This window comes from Rana temporaria, chromosome 3 (assembly GCF_905171775.1).
Source record: "Rana temporaria chromosome 3, aRanTem1.1, whole genome shotgun sequence".
NCBI classification, from domain to species: Eukaryota; Metazoa; Chordata; class Amphibia; order Anura; family Ranidae; genus Rana; species Rana temporaria.
Genome location: NC_053491.1, coordinates 16,343,050 through 16,361,111, shown reverse-complemented (window position 1 = coordinate 16,361,111; position 18,062 = coordinate 16,343,050). Strand labels below are relative to the sequence as shown.

General features: G+C 43.9%; 1 protein-coding gene across 2 annotated transcripts in view; it reads left to right on the top strand.

Moving 5' to 3' along the window:
* The window catches only part of ANKDD1A (ankyrin repeat and death domain containing 1A), a 104,521-nt gene that overhangs the window by 49,322 nt on the left and 37,137 nt on the right, over window positions 1–18,062 (top strand). For both annotated transcript variants that reach the window (XM_040342310.1, XM_040342311.1), the window contains one exon: window positions 15,211–15,309. In XM_040342310.1, the coding sequence (XP_040198244.1) occupies window positions 15,211–15,309 (99 nt within the window). The remainder of the gene's footprint in view (window positions 1–15,210; window positions 15,310–18,062) is intronic.

The following is an 18,062-nucleotide window of genomic DNA, read 5'->3' as shown; positions in this document are numbered from 1 at the left end:
CCCCGGGCTGTAGGTCCCCCATACAACAAACTTTGCACACTTATAGAGGAAGAGTGGGGCTACATGTGATAGTTTGGGGTCCAGGAGACCTATGGCCGGCCGGTACCGGGTCCCCAAATCCGGGAGATCAGGCACAAAAAGGAGACTCAAGTATAAGCCGCGGGGGGCATTTTCAGCGCACAAAAATTTGCTGGAAAACTTGACTTATACTCGAGTATATACGGTATATTTAATAAAAGAAGTATTGGGCCAGATTCACAGAAAAAGTACGCCGGAGTATCTGCTGATACTCCGGCGTACTTTCAAATTTGCCGCGTCGTATCTTTATTTGGAATTCTCAAACAAAGATACAACGGCATTTGGCTAAGATCCGACAGGCGTACGGCTTTGTACGCCTTCGGATCTCAGGATGCAATACTTCGGCGGCCGCTGGGTGGAGTTTGCGTCGTTTTCCGCGTCGGGTATGTTAATTAGCTGTTTACGACGATCCACGAAGGTACGCGCGTTCGTCGCATTCTCTTACGTCGTCGCTAGTCGGCTTTTCCCGTCGTAAAGTTGCGATTGCCATTTAGGTGGTGCAACAATAGACAGCCCATGTTAAAGTATGGCCGTCGTTCCCGCGTCGAATTTCAAATTTTTTTTTTTCGTAAGTTGTCCGGGAATACGAAAGTACGTAACGCGCGTCGCCGTTCAAAACATTACGTCGGGGCGACGTCATTTTTCGCGCAAAGCACGGCGGGAAATTTCAAAACGGAGCATGCGCAGTACGTTCGGCGCGGGAACGAAGCCTAATTTAAATGGTACACGCCCCATTTGAATTAGGCGGGCTTGCGCCGGACGGCTTTACGCTACGCCGTCGCAAGTTTACAGGCAAGTGCTTTGTGAATCAGGCACTTGCGCTGAAAACTTGCGGCGGTGTAACGTAAACGGGATACGTTACCCCGTCGGAAAAGTGTGTGTATATATATATATATATATATATATATATATATATATAATCTATTTTTTATTGTTTTTATATCATTTTTGTATATATCGGTGCTCCTTCTGTCAGGGGGCCCAGGGCAGTTTCCCCTTTTGTCCCCTTATAAATCCAGCACTGTATAGACAGACGGTCATTGTCAAGCAATGACATAATATGCAGTATAAAGCACAGTAAAGGCTTTGGAGATTTAGCAGATAAACTGTTGTGTCGCGCGTCTCGGACTACCCATAGATCTTTTTAGTGATCCAGGACATCCTGGGTGAAGCCATGTTGGTTAATCCTTAAAATACTGGCCTGGGTTATGTAGCTGAATATGATGTCATAGACATCACGTGATTTGGATGAGGTCACCGAAGGGGCGACTCTTCCCAACCACCTAACTGCTGAATGTACTGTAGACTCATCGGGCCAGATCCACAAAGAACTTACGCCGGCGTATCTATTGATACGCCGCGTAAGTTCTAGGATGCGCCGTCGTATCTTTGTTTTGTATCCACAAAACAAGATACGCCTGAATGTGGGCTGGATCCAACTGACGTACGTCTTAGTACGCCGTCGGATCTTAGGTGCATATTTACGCTGGCCGCTAGGTGGCGCTTCCGTTGATTTCCGCGTAGAGTATGCAAATTAGCTAGATACGCCGATTCTCAAACGTATGTCCGCCCGGCGCAATTTTTTTACGTCGTTTGCGTAAGGCTTTTTTTGGCGTAACGTTACCCCTGCCTCTGAGGTGTACGCAATGTTAGGTATGGACGTCGGGACAGCGTCAAATTTGCGTAAATCGTTCGCGAATAGGGCTTTGCGTAAGTTACGTTCACGTCCAAAGCATTGACTATTTGCGACGTGATTTCGCGCATGCGCACTGGGATACGTCCACGGACGGCGCATGCGCCGTTCGTAAAAAGCGTCAATTACGTGGGGTCAAACCAGATTACCATACAACACGCCCACTCCAAGCCTACTTTGAATTACGCGGGCTTACGCCGGCCGATTTGCGTTACGCCGGCGCACATATGGGAGCAAGTGCTTTGTGGATACCCTACGAGCCACTCTGAGTAACGGCGGCGTAGCGCATATGACATGCGCTACGCCCGCCTAAATATACGCCCGTTTTTGTGGATCTGGCCCACCATGTCTTTTAAATGTAGAGGAACCTTTAATGCCCCTTCTAAATCCTACCCCATTGTGTTACATAAGTAATGCAGCGCCAAACGGGCAAAAAATGGCCTGGTCACAAAGGGGGATACATTTTTCGGAGTTCAAGTGGTTAAAATGATTCTACATTATTATTTTTTTAATTATAACTAACGTTATATTTACTAGACATGTGCGCTGTTAACCACTTAAGCCCCGGACCATTATGCAGGTAAAGGACCTGGCCCCTTTTTGCGATTCGGCACTGCGTCGCTTTAACTGACAATTGCGCGGTCGTGCGACGTGGCTCCCAAACAAAATTGACGTCCTTTTTTTCCCCACAAATAGAGCTTTCTTTTGGTGGTATTTGATCACCTCTGCGGTTTTTATTGCGCTATAAACAAAAATAGAGAGACAATTTTGAAAAAAATTCAATATTTTTTTACTTTTTGCTGTAATAAATATCCCCAAAAAAGATATAAAAAAAAACATATTTTTTCTTCAGTTTAGGCCGATATGCATTTTTTTTTTCTAGTAATGGCGGCGATCAGCGATTTTTATTGTGACTGCGACATTATGGCGGACACATCGGACACGTTTGACACTATTTTGGGACCAGTGTCATTTTTACAGCGAACAGTGCTATAAAAATGCACCGATTACTGTGAAAATTACACTGGCAGTGAAGGGGTTAACCAGGAGGGGGCGTTTAGGGGTTAAGTGTGCCCTAAGATGGGGTGATTCTTACTGTAGGGGGGCGTGGCTGGGCGTGTGATGTCACTGATCGTCGTTCCCTATGACAGGGAACAGACGATCAGTGACAGGCTCACTAGGAAGCACAGGGAGAAGTTTGTTTACACTCACCTCTCCCCGTTCTTCCTCTCTGTGACCCGATCGCGGGACACCGGCGGTAATCGGGTCCGCTGTACCCGTGGGGACGGTCACGGAGAAGAGGACCGGGTCGCGAGCGCGTCTCCGCCAGCTCACTTGCGACCCTCGGCTGGGATCTTATAGGAGTTGTAAAGAAAATATTTTTTTCACCTTAATGCAATCTATACATTAAGGTGAAAAAATATCTGATGATGACGCCCCCCCCCCCCCCCTTGAGCCCCCGTTTTACTTACCTGTCCCCTCGAAAGTCCCGCGCTCGGTCCCGAGATCCTCTTCGCCGGTCAGCCTGGAGCAGCGTAGGCAACGAACTGCACAGTGAATGTAAGTATAACATGTTTGTTATTTTAAAGTAAAACATTTTTTTCCTATAGTAATTCTTTAAAGGGGACGTACATGTGCGCCTTTGTGCCCAGCCGTGCCATTTTGTCGATTGTATATCGTTGCGCAGCAGTCCTCAAGCGGTTAAAAAAGTTGGTAATTTTCGTTTTCTTGACATTCGTTTTTTTTTTGGGGGGGGGGGGTGTTCGGGTCATTTGTTATTTCAAATAATTTCGAAAATAAGAAAGAAAATTAGAAACTCCGAAATAATAACTAACTAATAATAATAACAACTATTAAATTATAGGTACAGTAATACCTCGGATTGTGAGTAATGCAGAAAATGAATCGGAACCCCCAAACATTATATATTTTTTTTTTAGCAGACACCCTAGGGAATAAAATAGCGGTCATTGCAACTTTTTTTTCTCGCACGGTATTTGCGCAATCATTTTTCAAATGCCTTTTTTTGGGGGGAAAAAACGGTTTCATGAATGACAAAACAGTAAAGTTAGCCCAATGTTTTTGTATAATGTGAAAGATGATGTCACGCCGAGTAAATAGATACCTAACATGTCACGCTTTAAAATTGCGCACACTTATGGAATGGCGCCAAACTTCGGTACTTAAAAATCTCCATAGGTGACACTTTAACATTTTTCTAGTGCTAGAATTGTTGCACATGCTCTAACGCACGCAACGATACCTCACATGTGGGGTTTGTACAGCGTTTACATATGTGGACGGGACTTGCATGCGTGTTCGCTTCTGCGCGCGAGATAACGGGGACAGGGGCGTTTTTGAAAAACATTTTTTTTTTATTTTACTTAAATTTTTTTATTTTTACAATTTTTTTTTTTATTTTTTGATCACTTTTATTCCTATTACAAGGAATGTAAACATCCCTTGTAATAGGAATAGTGTGTGACAGGTACTCTTTATGGAGAGATGTGGGATCAATAAGACCCCACATCTCTCCTCCAGGCTTACAAGCATGAAATCGGTAAAAAAAAAATCACTGATCACATGCCGACAGCCGCGGTTGCGGCTTTGTTTACTTCCGGGTATCGGGCGTGACGTCATAACGTCGCGCCCGGGCCTCCGACGGTCATAGAGATCACTCTATGCTTTCCAGGCAGCGCCGACCAATTCGCTCTCCGGGCCCCCGATGGCACGGGAGAGCCCGGTGAGGCACCGGATGGCGGCGGGAGGGGGGACAAATTACTAATAATAAATAAAAATAATAAAAAATATATATATTTTTTTTTATTATAAACGTTTTTAATATTATTACTATAATTAATTATCGTTATTATTATTATTATTATTATTATTAATAATAATTTGTTACATTCCATTCATTTAGATGCGGCATTTGTTATTTCGGCTAATTCGTAACTTTGAAAAAATTCGGATTCCTTACGTTCACCAACAGTCAAATTTGAAAGAATATTCCAATTAATAGTTGGTAATAAAATTGAATCAAATTTTAGTTCTTCCTTTTTAAATTTTTTAACTTTCAAATGTTCGGATTTTCCAAATTCGTTAAACGGGTTTTCATCAATTCATATATATACCTGAATAAACGTATTTGTAAAATTTCCTCGAAAAGCGAATTTGTAACAAAACAAATTGCACATGTCTAATATTTACCTGCTCTTTGCCATGGTTTTGCACAGAACAGCCCCGATCCTTCTCTTCTCGGGTCCCCCACTGGTGCACCCGGCTCCTCACCCCTACTGAGTGGCCTCATAGAAAGTGGCTTGCTATGGGGGGGGGGGGAGTCTGGAGCACCGGTGGGGGACCCCGAGAAGAGGTGGTTTGGGGGCTGCTCTGTGCAAAATGATTTCTCACGCCTGCTGAGTGCCCCCATATATAGCCACTTGCTATGGGGACACTTGTTCATGCTCCCTCCCGACCTTGACACACAGAGTGTGGCTTTGCCCTGCCCCCCATAACTCCCCCCTCTCTCTCCCCTCACTGGATGTGATTGACAGCAGCAGGAGCCAATGACTGCTGCCTCTCTGTCCAATGAGGTGAGAGAGGAGAGAGCCAGGCTCTCATGCATATTGCTGGATCGAGAGATGGGGCTAAGGCATGTATAGGGCGGGGGCGCAATTCAGAAGTTTTTTTTTTTTTTACCTTTAATGCAGAGAATGCCCTTAGAACCACTTTAGGTAAGAGTGCAAAACACTTTACAACCATAAACTTTTTTTTCTCCTAATAAAGTCCCCAAAACATAACCAGTCTGACCAGTTCTAGGAAGTTTGTATTGTTTGTATAACAATGTTTCTGTCTGCGGTTATGGAAATGACAATGGCAAACAAGTCCCACTATACAGCACTCCCAGTTCTGTAGATTTAAGATAGATTGCTTCCACATATTAAAAATGCATTCCCATTGTTACTTCAGCTCCGGAAGGTTTTACCCCCCCCCCCTCCTTCCCTTAATGACCAGACCATTTTTTGCTATACAGCACTGCGTTACTTTAACCACCTCAGCCCCGGAAGAATTTACCCCCTTCCTGACAGAGCACTTTTTTGCGATTTGGCACTCTTTTGCTTTAACTGACAGTTGCGCGGTCGTGTGACGTGGCTCCCAAACAGTGCTAAAAGAGGTGCCGGTACTCTATTAGGCGCCGGTGCTCCCCCCCCCCCCCAATACTGAACATGAAAATACCCTTAGAGAGTACCCTGAAAAAGAGCTACTGTAGAAAGAGCTACTGAACATAAATAAAATGTGCAAAAGGGTATTGAACAAAATGTTGTACAAAATGTACATAAAATAAATTATAAAAATTATAATAACATACTAACCATAAAACAGTAAACAGTAAAACATAAACCTGAGTCTTGAAGATGAAGGTTAATTTCTTTACCCCTGAAAAATATACAAAAGCAGATTCAATACAATCACAGTACATCAAATGAAAAATGAGAAATATTGTACAAATCATTTTACCTAGAAAAGGCTCCAGCACGTTTTGTGGGGGGAAAAAATGACGTAAATTTTGTTTGGGAGTCCCAAACAAAATTTACGTCATTTTTTTTCCCCCCACAAATAGAGCTTTCTTTTGGTGGTATTTGATCACCTCTGCGGTTTTTATTTTTTCCGCTGTAAACAAAGAAAGAGCGACAATTTTGGAAAAAAAAGCACTATTTTTTACTTTTTGCTATAATAAATATTCCCAAAAAATACCGTATATACTCGAGTATAAGCCGAACCCGAATATAAGCTGAGGCACCTAATTTTACCACAAAAAAATGGGAAAACTTATTGACTTCAGTATAAGCCTAGGTTGTCCATCTGTGTGCCTCACTGTGCCCATGACTAGACTGACGTTTAACATGGGAGTATATAGAAGGGGTGCCCGGCTTTGAAAAATCGGGGCTGTAGTTCCCCCAAACAGCAAACTTTGCACACTTGTAGAGGAAGAGTGGGGCTACATGTGTGCATTGACTCCAGTAAAAGCCTAGGGTGTCCATCTGTGTGCCTCACTGTGCCCATGCCTCACTGTGCCCATGCCTCAATGTGCCCATGCCTCAATGTGCCCATGCCTCAATGTGCCCATGCCTCACTGTGTCCATGTCTCACTGTGCCTCACTGTGTCCATGCCTCACTCTGTCCATGACTAGACTTATGTTTAACATGGGAGTCTATGGAAGGGGTGCCCAGCTTTGAAAAAATTGTGCTCCCCAGCCATAGGTCCCCCAGACAACGAGCTTTGCACACTTGTAGAGGAAGAGTGGGGCTATATGTGTGCATTGACTCGAGTATAAGCCTAGGGTGTCCATGCCTCACTGTGCCCATGCCTCACTGTGCCCATGCCTCACTGTGCCCATGCCTCACTGTGCCCATGCCTCACTGTGTCCATGCCTCACTGTGTCCATGCCTCACTGTGTCCATGCCTCACTGTGCCCATGCCTCACTGTGTCCATGCCTCACTGTGTCCATGCCTAGACTTACGTTTAACATAAGAGTATATAGAAGGGGTGCCTGGCTTTAAAAAATCGGTGCTCCCCGGCCATAGGTCCCCTAGACAGCAATGGCTATGGCCGGTAAGTACCGGGTCCCCAAAGTCACCAGAGAAATGACCAGTTACTGGAGAAATTACCGTTTAACATGGGAGTCTATGGAAGGGGTGCCCGATTTTGAAAAATCGGTGCTCCCCGGCCATAGGTCCCCCGGACAACAAACTTTCCACACTTGTAGAGGAAGAGTGGGGCTATATTTGAGCCAAGATTGGGGTCCAGGGGAGCTACAGCCGGTCAGTACCGGGTCCTCAAATTTACTGGAAAAATTACCATTTAACATGGGAGTCTATGGAAGGGGTGCCCAGCTTTGAAAAATACAGATTTTTCAAAGCCAGGCACCCCTTCCATAGACTCCCATGTTAAATGGTAATTTTTCCAGTAAATTTGAGGCTCCCCGGCCGTAGGTCCCCCGGACAACAAGCTTTTCACACTTGTAGAGGAAGAGTCGGGCTATATGTGTGCCAAGTTTGGGGTCCAGGGGAGCTACAGCCGGCTGGTACCGGGTCCCCAAAGTCCGGGAGATCAGGCACAAAAAGGTGACTCGAGTATAAGCCGAGGGGGGCATTTTCAGCACAAAAAAAATGTGCTGAAAAACTTGGCTTATACTCCAGTATATACGGTATATTAACAAAACTAATTTATTTCTCAGTTTAGGCCGATACGTATTCTTCTTCTACATATTTTTGGTAAAGAAAATCGCAATAAGCATATATTGATTGGTTTGCACAAAAGTTATTGCGTCTACAAGATAGGGGATAGTTTTATGCTATTTTTATTATTCTGAAATAATTTTTATTAGTAATGGCGCCGATCTGCGACATTATGGCGGACACATTGGACACTTTTGACACTATTTTGGGACCAGTGTCATTTATACAGCGATCAGTGCTATAAAAATGCACTGATTACTGTTAAGTGTGCCTTGGAGAGTGATTCTAACTGTATGGGGGATGGGCTACAAGTCCCGATGGCAGGGACTCTCCTTATCTTTGTAGCAACTCAGCAAATAGAGTGAAGAGGCTCGCATAGCATAAAACCATTTCCAATTTTACAAAAAAGCAATATAAAAATAACTTGCATTCCTACGTGTTTTACAGCAGTGATTGACAAAACCAAACATGTCTAGTTGCTGAGATGACAGCACAGACGCCACTCCTGTCCTGAGGAAGCCATAACATGAATCACAGTGAGCGGGAACCGTCTGTGACGCCATCACGTTCCACCAGAAATATCAGTAGCAGTAGGCTATGTGCAATTCGTTTAATTCCGAATTTGGTTCTTTAACGAATTTAGACAAATTTGTTAATTTTGGAAATATCTGAATTTTTTAATTTTCTCATTTCTGAATTTCGGAAATTCGGAAATTCTAAAATTTGAAAATTCGAAAATTCTGAAATTTAGAATAAAAAATTAAGAATGAAAAATCAAGAGAATATGAATGATAACACAAAAACTTTTTTTCCACTCATGGTTAGTGTTTGGCTTAACCCCTTTATACATGTCCTTGATGACGCCCTGGAGGAGGGACGAAACGCGTTGATGCATTTCTGGTTTCTCGAACCAGTGACACAACTTCCACCTACTTTGGAATGCACGCCATCGTAGTGGTGGACCCGGAACATACACCGATGCCTGTTCAACACAGATGTCTCGTGAGTGGCATTTTGTGATTGCGCAGCACACACAGTACTAGCGATCCTTCACTATTGGCTTTTTTCAGTTTTTTTCCATTATTCTTCATCTACCTCAATCCATATGCAAGCTTCTCTGAGAGATCATTTCTCGTACACCAGATCTTGGAGATCACAGCTTTTTTGACCCCAGACTGCAAAGTTGCGGTCCACTTACTCTGGTGAGTGAGGTCACAAGAAGGAAGTGTGGCACTTGAACACTTTATTTTGGAGCACTTGGCACTTTAGTATATATATATATACCGTATTTATCGGCGTATACCGCGCACTTTTTTGCCCTGAAAATCAGGGCAAAATCGTGGGTGCGCGATATACACTGATACCCGCTTTCCCGCGCCGAGTTTGAATACTGCGCCGGCATATACCGAGCGCAGTACACTCGTGTATAGTCGGGCAGTCTCTGCTCCTCTCGCGCTCACGTCCTGGACGTACAGGACGTGAGCGCGAGAGTAGCCGAGCCTGCCCGACTATACACGAGTGTACTGCGCTTGGTATATGCCGGCGCAGTATTCAAACTTGGCGCGAGAAAGCGGGGAGAACGCCGCAGAAGGACGCCGGACCAGACGAAGAGGACACCCGAAGCCGCAGACGGACGTCGGACCCGACGAGGCCGCCGATGGACGCCACACAAGACACCAAAACTGTAAGTACAAAAATCTTTTTTCCACAGGAATGCGGGTCCAATTTAGGGGTGCGCGCTATACGCCGGAGCGCGCAATACCCCGATAAATACGATATATATATATAAAAAATATTATCATGGTTTTTGAGCACATTATTTATTTGTTGTTCAATATTCTGATATTGAGGTCAGGAGACTGAGCTGGTCCCTCCAGAACCTTCACTTTATTCTGCTGTAGCCAATGACAGGTGGACTTGGCCTTGTGTTTTGGATCCTTGTCATGTTGCAATGTCCATGTGCAGCTTCCTGGCTGATCAATGCTAATGTTCCTCCAGTATTTAACATTCTGCATTCATCTTGCCATCAATTTTGAACAAATTTCTTGTGCCTTTGTAGCTCACACATCCCCAAAACATCAGCGACCCACCTCCGTGTTTCACAGTAGGGATGGTGGACCTTTCAGCATAGGCCTTGTCTCCACTCCAAATGTAGTGTTCATGGTTGTGGCCAAAAAGCTCAATTTTGATCTCATCACTCCAAAAGACTTTGTGGCAGAAGGTTTGAGTCTTGTCTCTGAGCTGTTTGGCGTATTGTAAGCGGATACTTTGTGACATTTGCAAAGTAATGACTTTCTTCTGGTGACTCGACCATGCAGCCCCATCTTTCTTCAAGTGCCTCCTTATTGTGCATCTTGAAACAGCCACACCACATGTTTTCAGAGAGTCCTGTATTTCACCTGAAGTTATTTGTGGGTTTTTCTTTGCATCCCGAAGTATTCTCCTGACAGTTGTGGCTGAAATTTTAGTTGGTCTACCTGACCGTGGTTTGGTTTCAACAGAACCCCTCATTTTACACTTCTTGATTAGAGTTTGAACACTGCTGATTGGCATTCTCAATTCCTTGGATATCTTTTTATATCCCTTTCCTATACAGTTCACCTACCTTTTCCCGCAGATCCTTTGCCAATTCTTATGCTTTCCCCATGACTCAGAATCCAGAAACATCAGTGCAGCGCTGGATGAAAGATGCAAGGGTCTGTCTTGAGTCCAGAAACTCATTGACCTTTTGTACACACACACTAATTACAAGAAAACAGATCACAGGTGAGGATGGTTACCTTTTAATAGCCATTCAAACCCCTTTGTGTCAACTTGTGTGCATGTTATCAGGCGAAAATCACCGGGGTATGTAAACTTTTGATCAGGGTCATTTGGGTGGTTTCTGTCGCCATTATGATATAAAAAGAGTAAACACAGTTGATTGATCATAAATGGCTTCAGCCAAATACTAACCACGAGTGAAAGAAACGTTTTTTGCCGCGTACACACGGTCGGAAATTTCCAACAACAAATGTTCGATGGGAGCTTGTTGTCGGAAAATCCGACCGTGTGTAGGCTCCATCGGACATTTGCTGTTGGAATTTCCGACAACAAATGTTTGAGAGCCGGTTCTCAATTTTTCCGACCAACAAAAGTTCTTGTCGGAAATTCCGATCGTCCGTAGCCAATCCCGACGTACAAAAATCATACGCATGCTCTGAATCAATTCGACGCATGCTCGGAATCATTGAACTTCATTTTTCTTGGCTCGTGGTAGGGTTGTACGTGACCGCGTTCTTGACGTTTGGAATTTCCAACAACATTTGTATGCAACACAAGTTTGAGCCAACATTCCGTCCTAATTTTTGGACTTTCCTAGAGAACTGGTTGAGGTTCGTTGTTTTACTGACCCTACCTTGGTTTCCTTATCATTATAACATTATTGAGTACATAGAAACTGTCCTACAGGAGGTGGTAAATATTGAACTTGCAATAATAACTGGCAGACAGATGAGTGTTTTATAGGTCCGGCTATCAGTTGGTTGTACTATGTATAGGGTTTCTGTTGTCAGTGGCGTGTGACTGTGGAGGAAGAATTGCTATTTAATTTGTTTGCATAGAAACCTCATTCTTTCGGTGGAATGTGATCTGCAATGCTGTGTGGAGTAGCAGGAAGTTGAAAAGTGTAAGAATGTAATAAGAATGTAATCTCAGATATACCAGCCTGCCATTGTTACCGGTCCCCATAGACAAATACATCCCAATGACTGTTCACTGAGATCTCTATAATCCACTAAATGTTATTTCCTCTCTGTCTTAGAAGACATTTGAGGAACATCAATGCAGTTTGGTGATGTGTTTGGGAGTTCCTCCAGAAAAAAAAAACGGATCTTTATGTGGGGTCATACTATCTACCCTTCAGATCTTTATGTGGGGTCATACCTATCTACCCTTCAGATCTTTATGTGGGGTCATACCTATCTACCCTTCAGATCTTTATGTAGGGTCATACCATCTACCCTTCAGATCTTTATGTGGGGTCATACGTATCTACCCTTCAAATATTTATGTGGGGTCATGCCTATCTACCCTTCAGATCTTAATGTGGGGTCATACCTATCTACCCTTCAGATCTTTATGTGGGGTCATACCTATCTACCCTTCAGGTCTCTATGTGGGGTTATACTCATCTACCCTTCAGATATTTATGTGGGGTCATACCTATCTACCCTTCAGGTCTCTATGTGGGGTTATACTCATCTACCCTTCAGATCTTTATGTGGGGTCATACCTATCTACCCTTCAGATCTTTATGTGCGGTTATACCCATCTACCCTTCAGATCTTTATGTGGGGTTATACCTATCTACCCTTCAGATCTTTATGTGGGGTCATACCTATCTACCCTTCAGATCTTTATGTGGGGTCATACCTATCTACCCTTCAGATCTTTATGTAGGGTCATACCTATCTACCCTTCAGATCTTTATGCGGGGTCATACCTATTGTAACGGCTACCCATGTAGTGCGAGGGTCTCAGCCGTTGGCGACGTCCTTTTCCCTGGCAAGCTGCGATATGCAGGTACCGCCGGTATATCCCATCGAACGCCCTTTCAAGAAACGAGACGGGCTACGTTTGCAGAGTCAAGCAGGACTGAACTTTAATGCCACATTTTTCCTCCTTATATCTGGTTACAAACTGTACAGAAACAAATGACACTCCCTTGAGCCAATCAGCCGCTAGCCGTTTCGGCTCCTAAACTTAACTTGATCAGACAATAGAATTCAATTAACCTTTAAAACAATTATCACTCACACATAATCCCCATCAGCATACACCTCACAGGGGGCTATTACCTACACAAAAGAGCGTTCATTAGCTATGCAAAGGGAACATTAGCATTCAGCAGTGAAAGAGACCCTTTGTCCAGTTAACCCTTTGAGCTCAGAATACACTGTGGTACATCCAATTGTGACAAGCCATGCAGTTCCTTGTAGTCCTCCCTGCATGAAGATTATCGATGTCCCGGCAGCATGCATAGGTCCGTTACACCTATCTACCCTTCAGATCTTTATGTAGGGTCATATCTATATACCCTTCAGATCTTTATGTGGGGTCATACCTATCTACCCTTCAGATCTTTATGTAGGGTCATACCTATCTACCCTTCAGATCTTTATGTAGGGTCATACCTATCTACCCTTCAGGTCTCTATGTGGGGTTATACTCATCTACCCTTCAGATCTTTATGTGGGGTCATACACCTATCTACCCTTCAGATCTTTATGTGGGGTCATACCTATCTACCCTTCAGATCTTTATGTGGGGTTATACCTATCTACCCTTCAGATCTATATGTGGGGTCATACCTATCTACCCTTCAGATCTTTATGTAGGGTCATACCTATCTACCCTTCAGGTCTCTATGTGGGGTTATACTCATCTACCCTTCAGATCTTTATGTGGGGTTATACCTATCTACCCTTCAGATCTTTATGTGGGGTCATACACCTATCTACCCTTCAGATCTTTATGTGGGGTCATACCTATCTACCCTTCAGATCTATATGTGGGGTTATACCTATCTACCCTTCAGATCTTTATGTAGGGTCATACCTATCTACCCTTCAGATCTTTATGTGGGGTTATACCTATCTACCCTTCAGATCTTTATGTGGGGGTTATACCATCTACCCTTCAGATCTTTATTTGTGTAAAAGCTTATTTTGGATTTTCTCAGAGTACTCGTGCAGTACGGCAACATTTTTTAAATTTCACCGAATCTAAGAAAACCCATAACAGAAAGTCACGTATAGTATCACTATCCTTCTTACTAAGATCAATGAACAAAGAGGGTGCCTTAGAAGGACCCTAAATTGGGAGCTCTTCTGCTTTCCTGCCCTTCAGTATGGCATAAACTCTGTAATCACGAAGGACGTATCGGTATCGGGACAACCCTACTCCTGACCCCTACACTCTGTACATTGGACTGTGTATGACATACTCCTGACCTGTCTGTACATGGATGGATGTCACAATAATTTTTCTTTTCACCATTGGAATTATTTTCCTTGAAGTGGACTTTTATACACAATATATTGTTCATGTTTTTTTTTGTTTGATGAACAGCGCTCTATTGTCTTTTACATATACATACCGTATATACTCGAGTATAAGCTTGTTTTTTCAGCACATTTTTTTTGTGCTGAAAATGCCCCCCTCTGCTTATACTCGAGTCACCTTTTTGTGCCTGATCTCCCGGACTTTGGAGACCCGGTTCCCTGGTTTTCTGGACCCGGAACTTAGCACACGTGTAGCCCCACTCCTTCTTCACAAGTGTGCAAAGTTTGTTGTCCGGGGGACCTACGGACGGGGTGCACTGATTTTTCAAAGCCGGGCACCCCTTCCATAGACTCCCATGTTAAACGGTCATTTCTCTGGTGAATTTGCGGACCCAGTACCGGTCGGTCGTAGGTCCCCTGGAGCCGGAACTTGGCACACATGTTGCCCTATTTCTCCTCTACAAGTGTGCAAAGTTTGTTGTCTGGGGGACCCATGGCCGGGGAGCACCGATTTTTTTTTTATTTTTATTTTTATTTATTTTATTTTTTTTTAAAGCCGGGCATCCCTTCCATAGACTCATGTTAAACGTCAGTCTAGGCATGGGGCACAGTGAGGCATGGGCACAGTGAGGCATGGGCACAGTTAGGCATGCACATGGACACAGTGAGACAAAGTGAGGCACAGTGAGGCATGGGCACAGTTAGGCATGCACATGGACACAGTGAGACAAAGTGAGGCACAGTGAGGCATGGGCACAGTTAGGCATGCACATGGACATAGTGAGACAAAGTGAGGCACAGTGAGGCATGCAGATGGACACAGTGAGGCATGCAGATGGACACCCTAGGCTTATACTCGAGTCAATAAGTTTTCTCAGTTTTTTGTGGTAAAATTAGGTGCCTCGGCTTATATTCGGGTCGGCTTATACTCGAGTATATACGGTACTTGTATTGATCACTGCTGGACGCTGTGTTTGTGTCCAGCAGCTAATCGCTGGCTGTGCTATTAGCTTCAGCGGCTGCCGACCTGTCATGGTGAACGGGGCAAGCGTTCCCATACTCCACCTTTATGGGAATGTTTGAGTTTGCTGGCCTGTATTGGGCGGGTGGAGGAGAGATACGTAGATGACATATTTTGTTTTTTCTCCATACAGTTTGGAAGAACGGCATTTCACCTGGCAGCAGAACATGGCCAGATCGAGGTGGTGGAATTCCTGATCGGATCCGGGTGTCAGCACAGCCTGAAGGACAAGGTACTGTCAGTGCTCCTCTCTCTTAAAGCGGTTGTAAACCCGCATATACATTTTTTTTTTTTTTTACACCTGAAAGGCAAAAGCCAGATGAGCTAGTATGCACCGCATATTAGCTCATTATGAAATACTTACCTCAGAACGAGGTGTAGGGAACTTACCTGGTCCACGCCAAGCCGAGCGTGTCTTCCAGGTACCGCCGCTCCAGCGCTGTGATTGGCTGGAGCGGCGATGAAGTCATTCCCGCATGCGCGCGGAAGATTTCATTCAGGCATGGGTAGGCGGGGCCGGCCCTTCAGCCGAGGATCCCCCCTGCGCATGCGCCGCTGCAATCGGCGGCGCATTGCGAGGGGAATATCTCCTAAACCGTACAGGTTTAGGAGATATTCTTTATACCTACAGTTAAGCCTTATTATAGGCTTACCTGTAGGCAAAAGTCAAAAATGTGGGTTTACAACCACTTTAAGCACCATACACACGATCGGATTTTCCGCGGATAAAGCGTAGGACTTTTGTCTGTAGGGCGTTGGCCGTGAACTTGCCTTGCATACAAACAGCAAAGAATTGTTGTCCAACATACATGAAACTACGTTTTTTTTTTTTTGCTCTTTAACCACTTAAGACCTGGACCTTTAGGCAGCCAAAGGACCTGGCCAGTTTTTGCGATTCGGCACTGCGTCTCTTTAACAGACAATTGCGCGGTCGTGCTACGTGGCTCCAAAACAAAATTGGCATCCTTTTTTTCCCACAAATAGAGCTTTCTTTTGGTGGTGTTTGATCACCTCTGCGTTTTTTATTTTTTGCGCTATAAACAAAAATAGAGCGACAATTTTGAAAAAAATTAAATATTTTTTACTTTTTGCTATAATAAATATCCCCCAAAAATATATAAAAACATTTTTTTCCTCAGTTTAGGCCGATAAGTATTCTTCTACCTATTTTTGTTTAAAAAAAAATGCAATAAGCGTTTATCGATTGGTTTGCGCAAAATGTATAGCGTATAGTTTTATTGCATTTTTATAAAAAAAAACATTTTTTTACTACTAATGGCGGCGATCAGCTGGAGTCCCACGATCGGTCCCCGGAGCTGAAGAACGGGAAGAGAGCCGTGTGTAAACACAGCTTCATCGTTCTTCACTGTGGCGGCGTCATCGATCGTGTGTTCCCTTATATAGGGATACACAATCGATGACGTCACACCTACAGCCACACCCCCCTACAGTTAGAAACACAAATGAGGTCACACATAACCTCTTCAGCGCCCCCCTGTGGTTAACTCCCAAACTGCAATTGCCATTTTCACAGTAAACAATGCATTTTAAATGCATTTTTTGCTGTGAAAATGACAATGGTCCCAAAAATGTGTCAAAATTGTCCGAAGTGTCCGCCATAATGTCGCAGTCATGAAAAAAATCGCTGATCGCCGTCATTAGTAATAAAAAAAAAAAAAAAAAAATTATAAAAATGCAATAAAACTATCCCCTATTTTGTAAACGCATTAAATTTTGCGCAAACCAACCGATAAACGCTAATTGCGATTTTTTTTTTTTTACCAAAAATATGTAGAAGAATACGTATCGGCCTAAACTGAGGAAATTTTTTTTTTATATATGTATATTTTTGGGGGATATTTATCATAGCAAAAAGTAAAAAATATTGCGTTTTTTTCAAAATTGTCGCTCTATTTTTGTTTATAGCACAAAAAATAAAAACCGCAGAGGTGATCAAATACCACCAAAAGAAAGCTCTATTTGTGGGGAAAAAAGGACGCCAATTTTGTTTGGGAGCCACGTCGCACGACCGCGCAATTGTCTGTTAAAGCGGCGCAGTGCCGAATCGCAACACCTGGCCGGGTTCTTTAGCTTGCCTAAAGGTCCGGGTCTTAAGTGGTTAACGGACAATTGCACACTGTACCCAAATATGCCTTTTTCAAATGTTTTTTTTTTTCTTTTGGTGGTATTTGATCACCTCTGCTAGTTTTTATTTTTTGTGCTATAAACAAAAAAACAAAACAATATTTTTTACTCTCTGCTATAAAACAAACATATCCAAAACCAAAAAAAAAATTAATTTAATTTCTTCATCAGTTTAAGCCAGTGTGTGTTCTGCTACATATTTATTTTTTTACTAGTAATGGCAGCGATCAGTGACTTATAGCGGGACTGCGATATTGTGGTGGACAAATCAGACGCCTAACTGACACTTTTTAGGAATCAGTGTTGAAAATATGCACTATCACTGTACTAATGACACTGGCTGGGAGGGGCAGGGCAGCCATCACAAATTTTGGGGCCCCTAACACAGCTTTAGGCAGGGCCTCTCTGGAGCAGAGAACCAGGGGGGGGGCTGACGAAAAAAAGTGTAATCTCTGGGGGGGGGGGGGGGGGGGGCGGGCTGGGGACCATCGGGCCCCTTACAGGTGTAAATCAATCACGTATTGTGGATCGATCGCCACTCGATCAACGATTTCCGATCATCGGATATATTATATTCTTCTATCCCTGGAATGTTCCATTTTGCTTGTGGGCATGTGATGCACGAATTCCGAACCGCCGCACGAATATATACGAAGAGGGATGTCTCTGTTATGGCAGCAGCTACCATAACCCCGGTATCCATCTCTTCATGCAGTGGTCTGGTTTACGATAACGGTGATCTCTGCGGCGGATTTGCCGCAAGATCATCGTTATTGGCGGCGTGAGAGGGGCCCCTCTCTCCCGCGTCCTCCGCCGCTTACCGGAGTCGTCGGTAGCGGC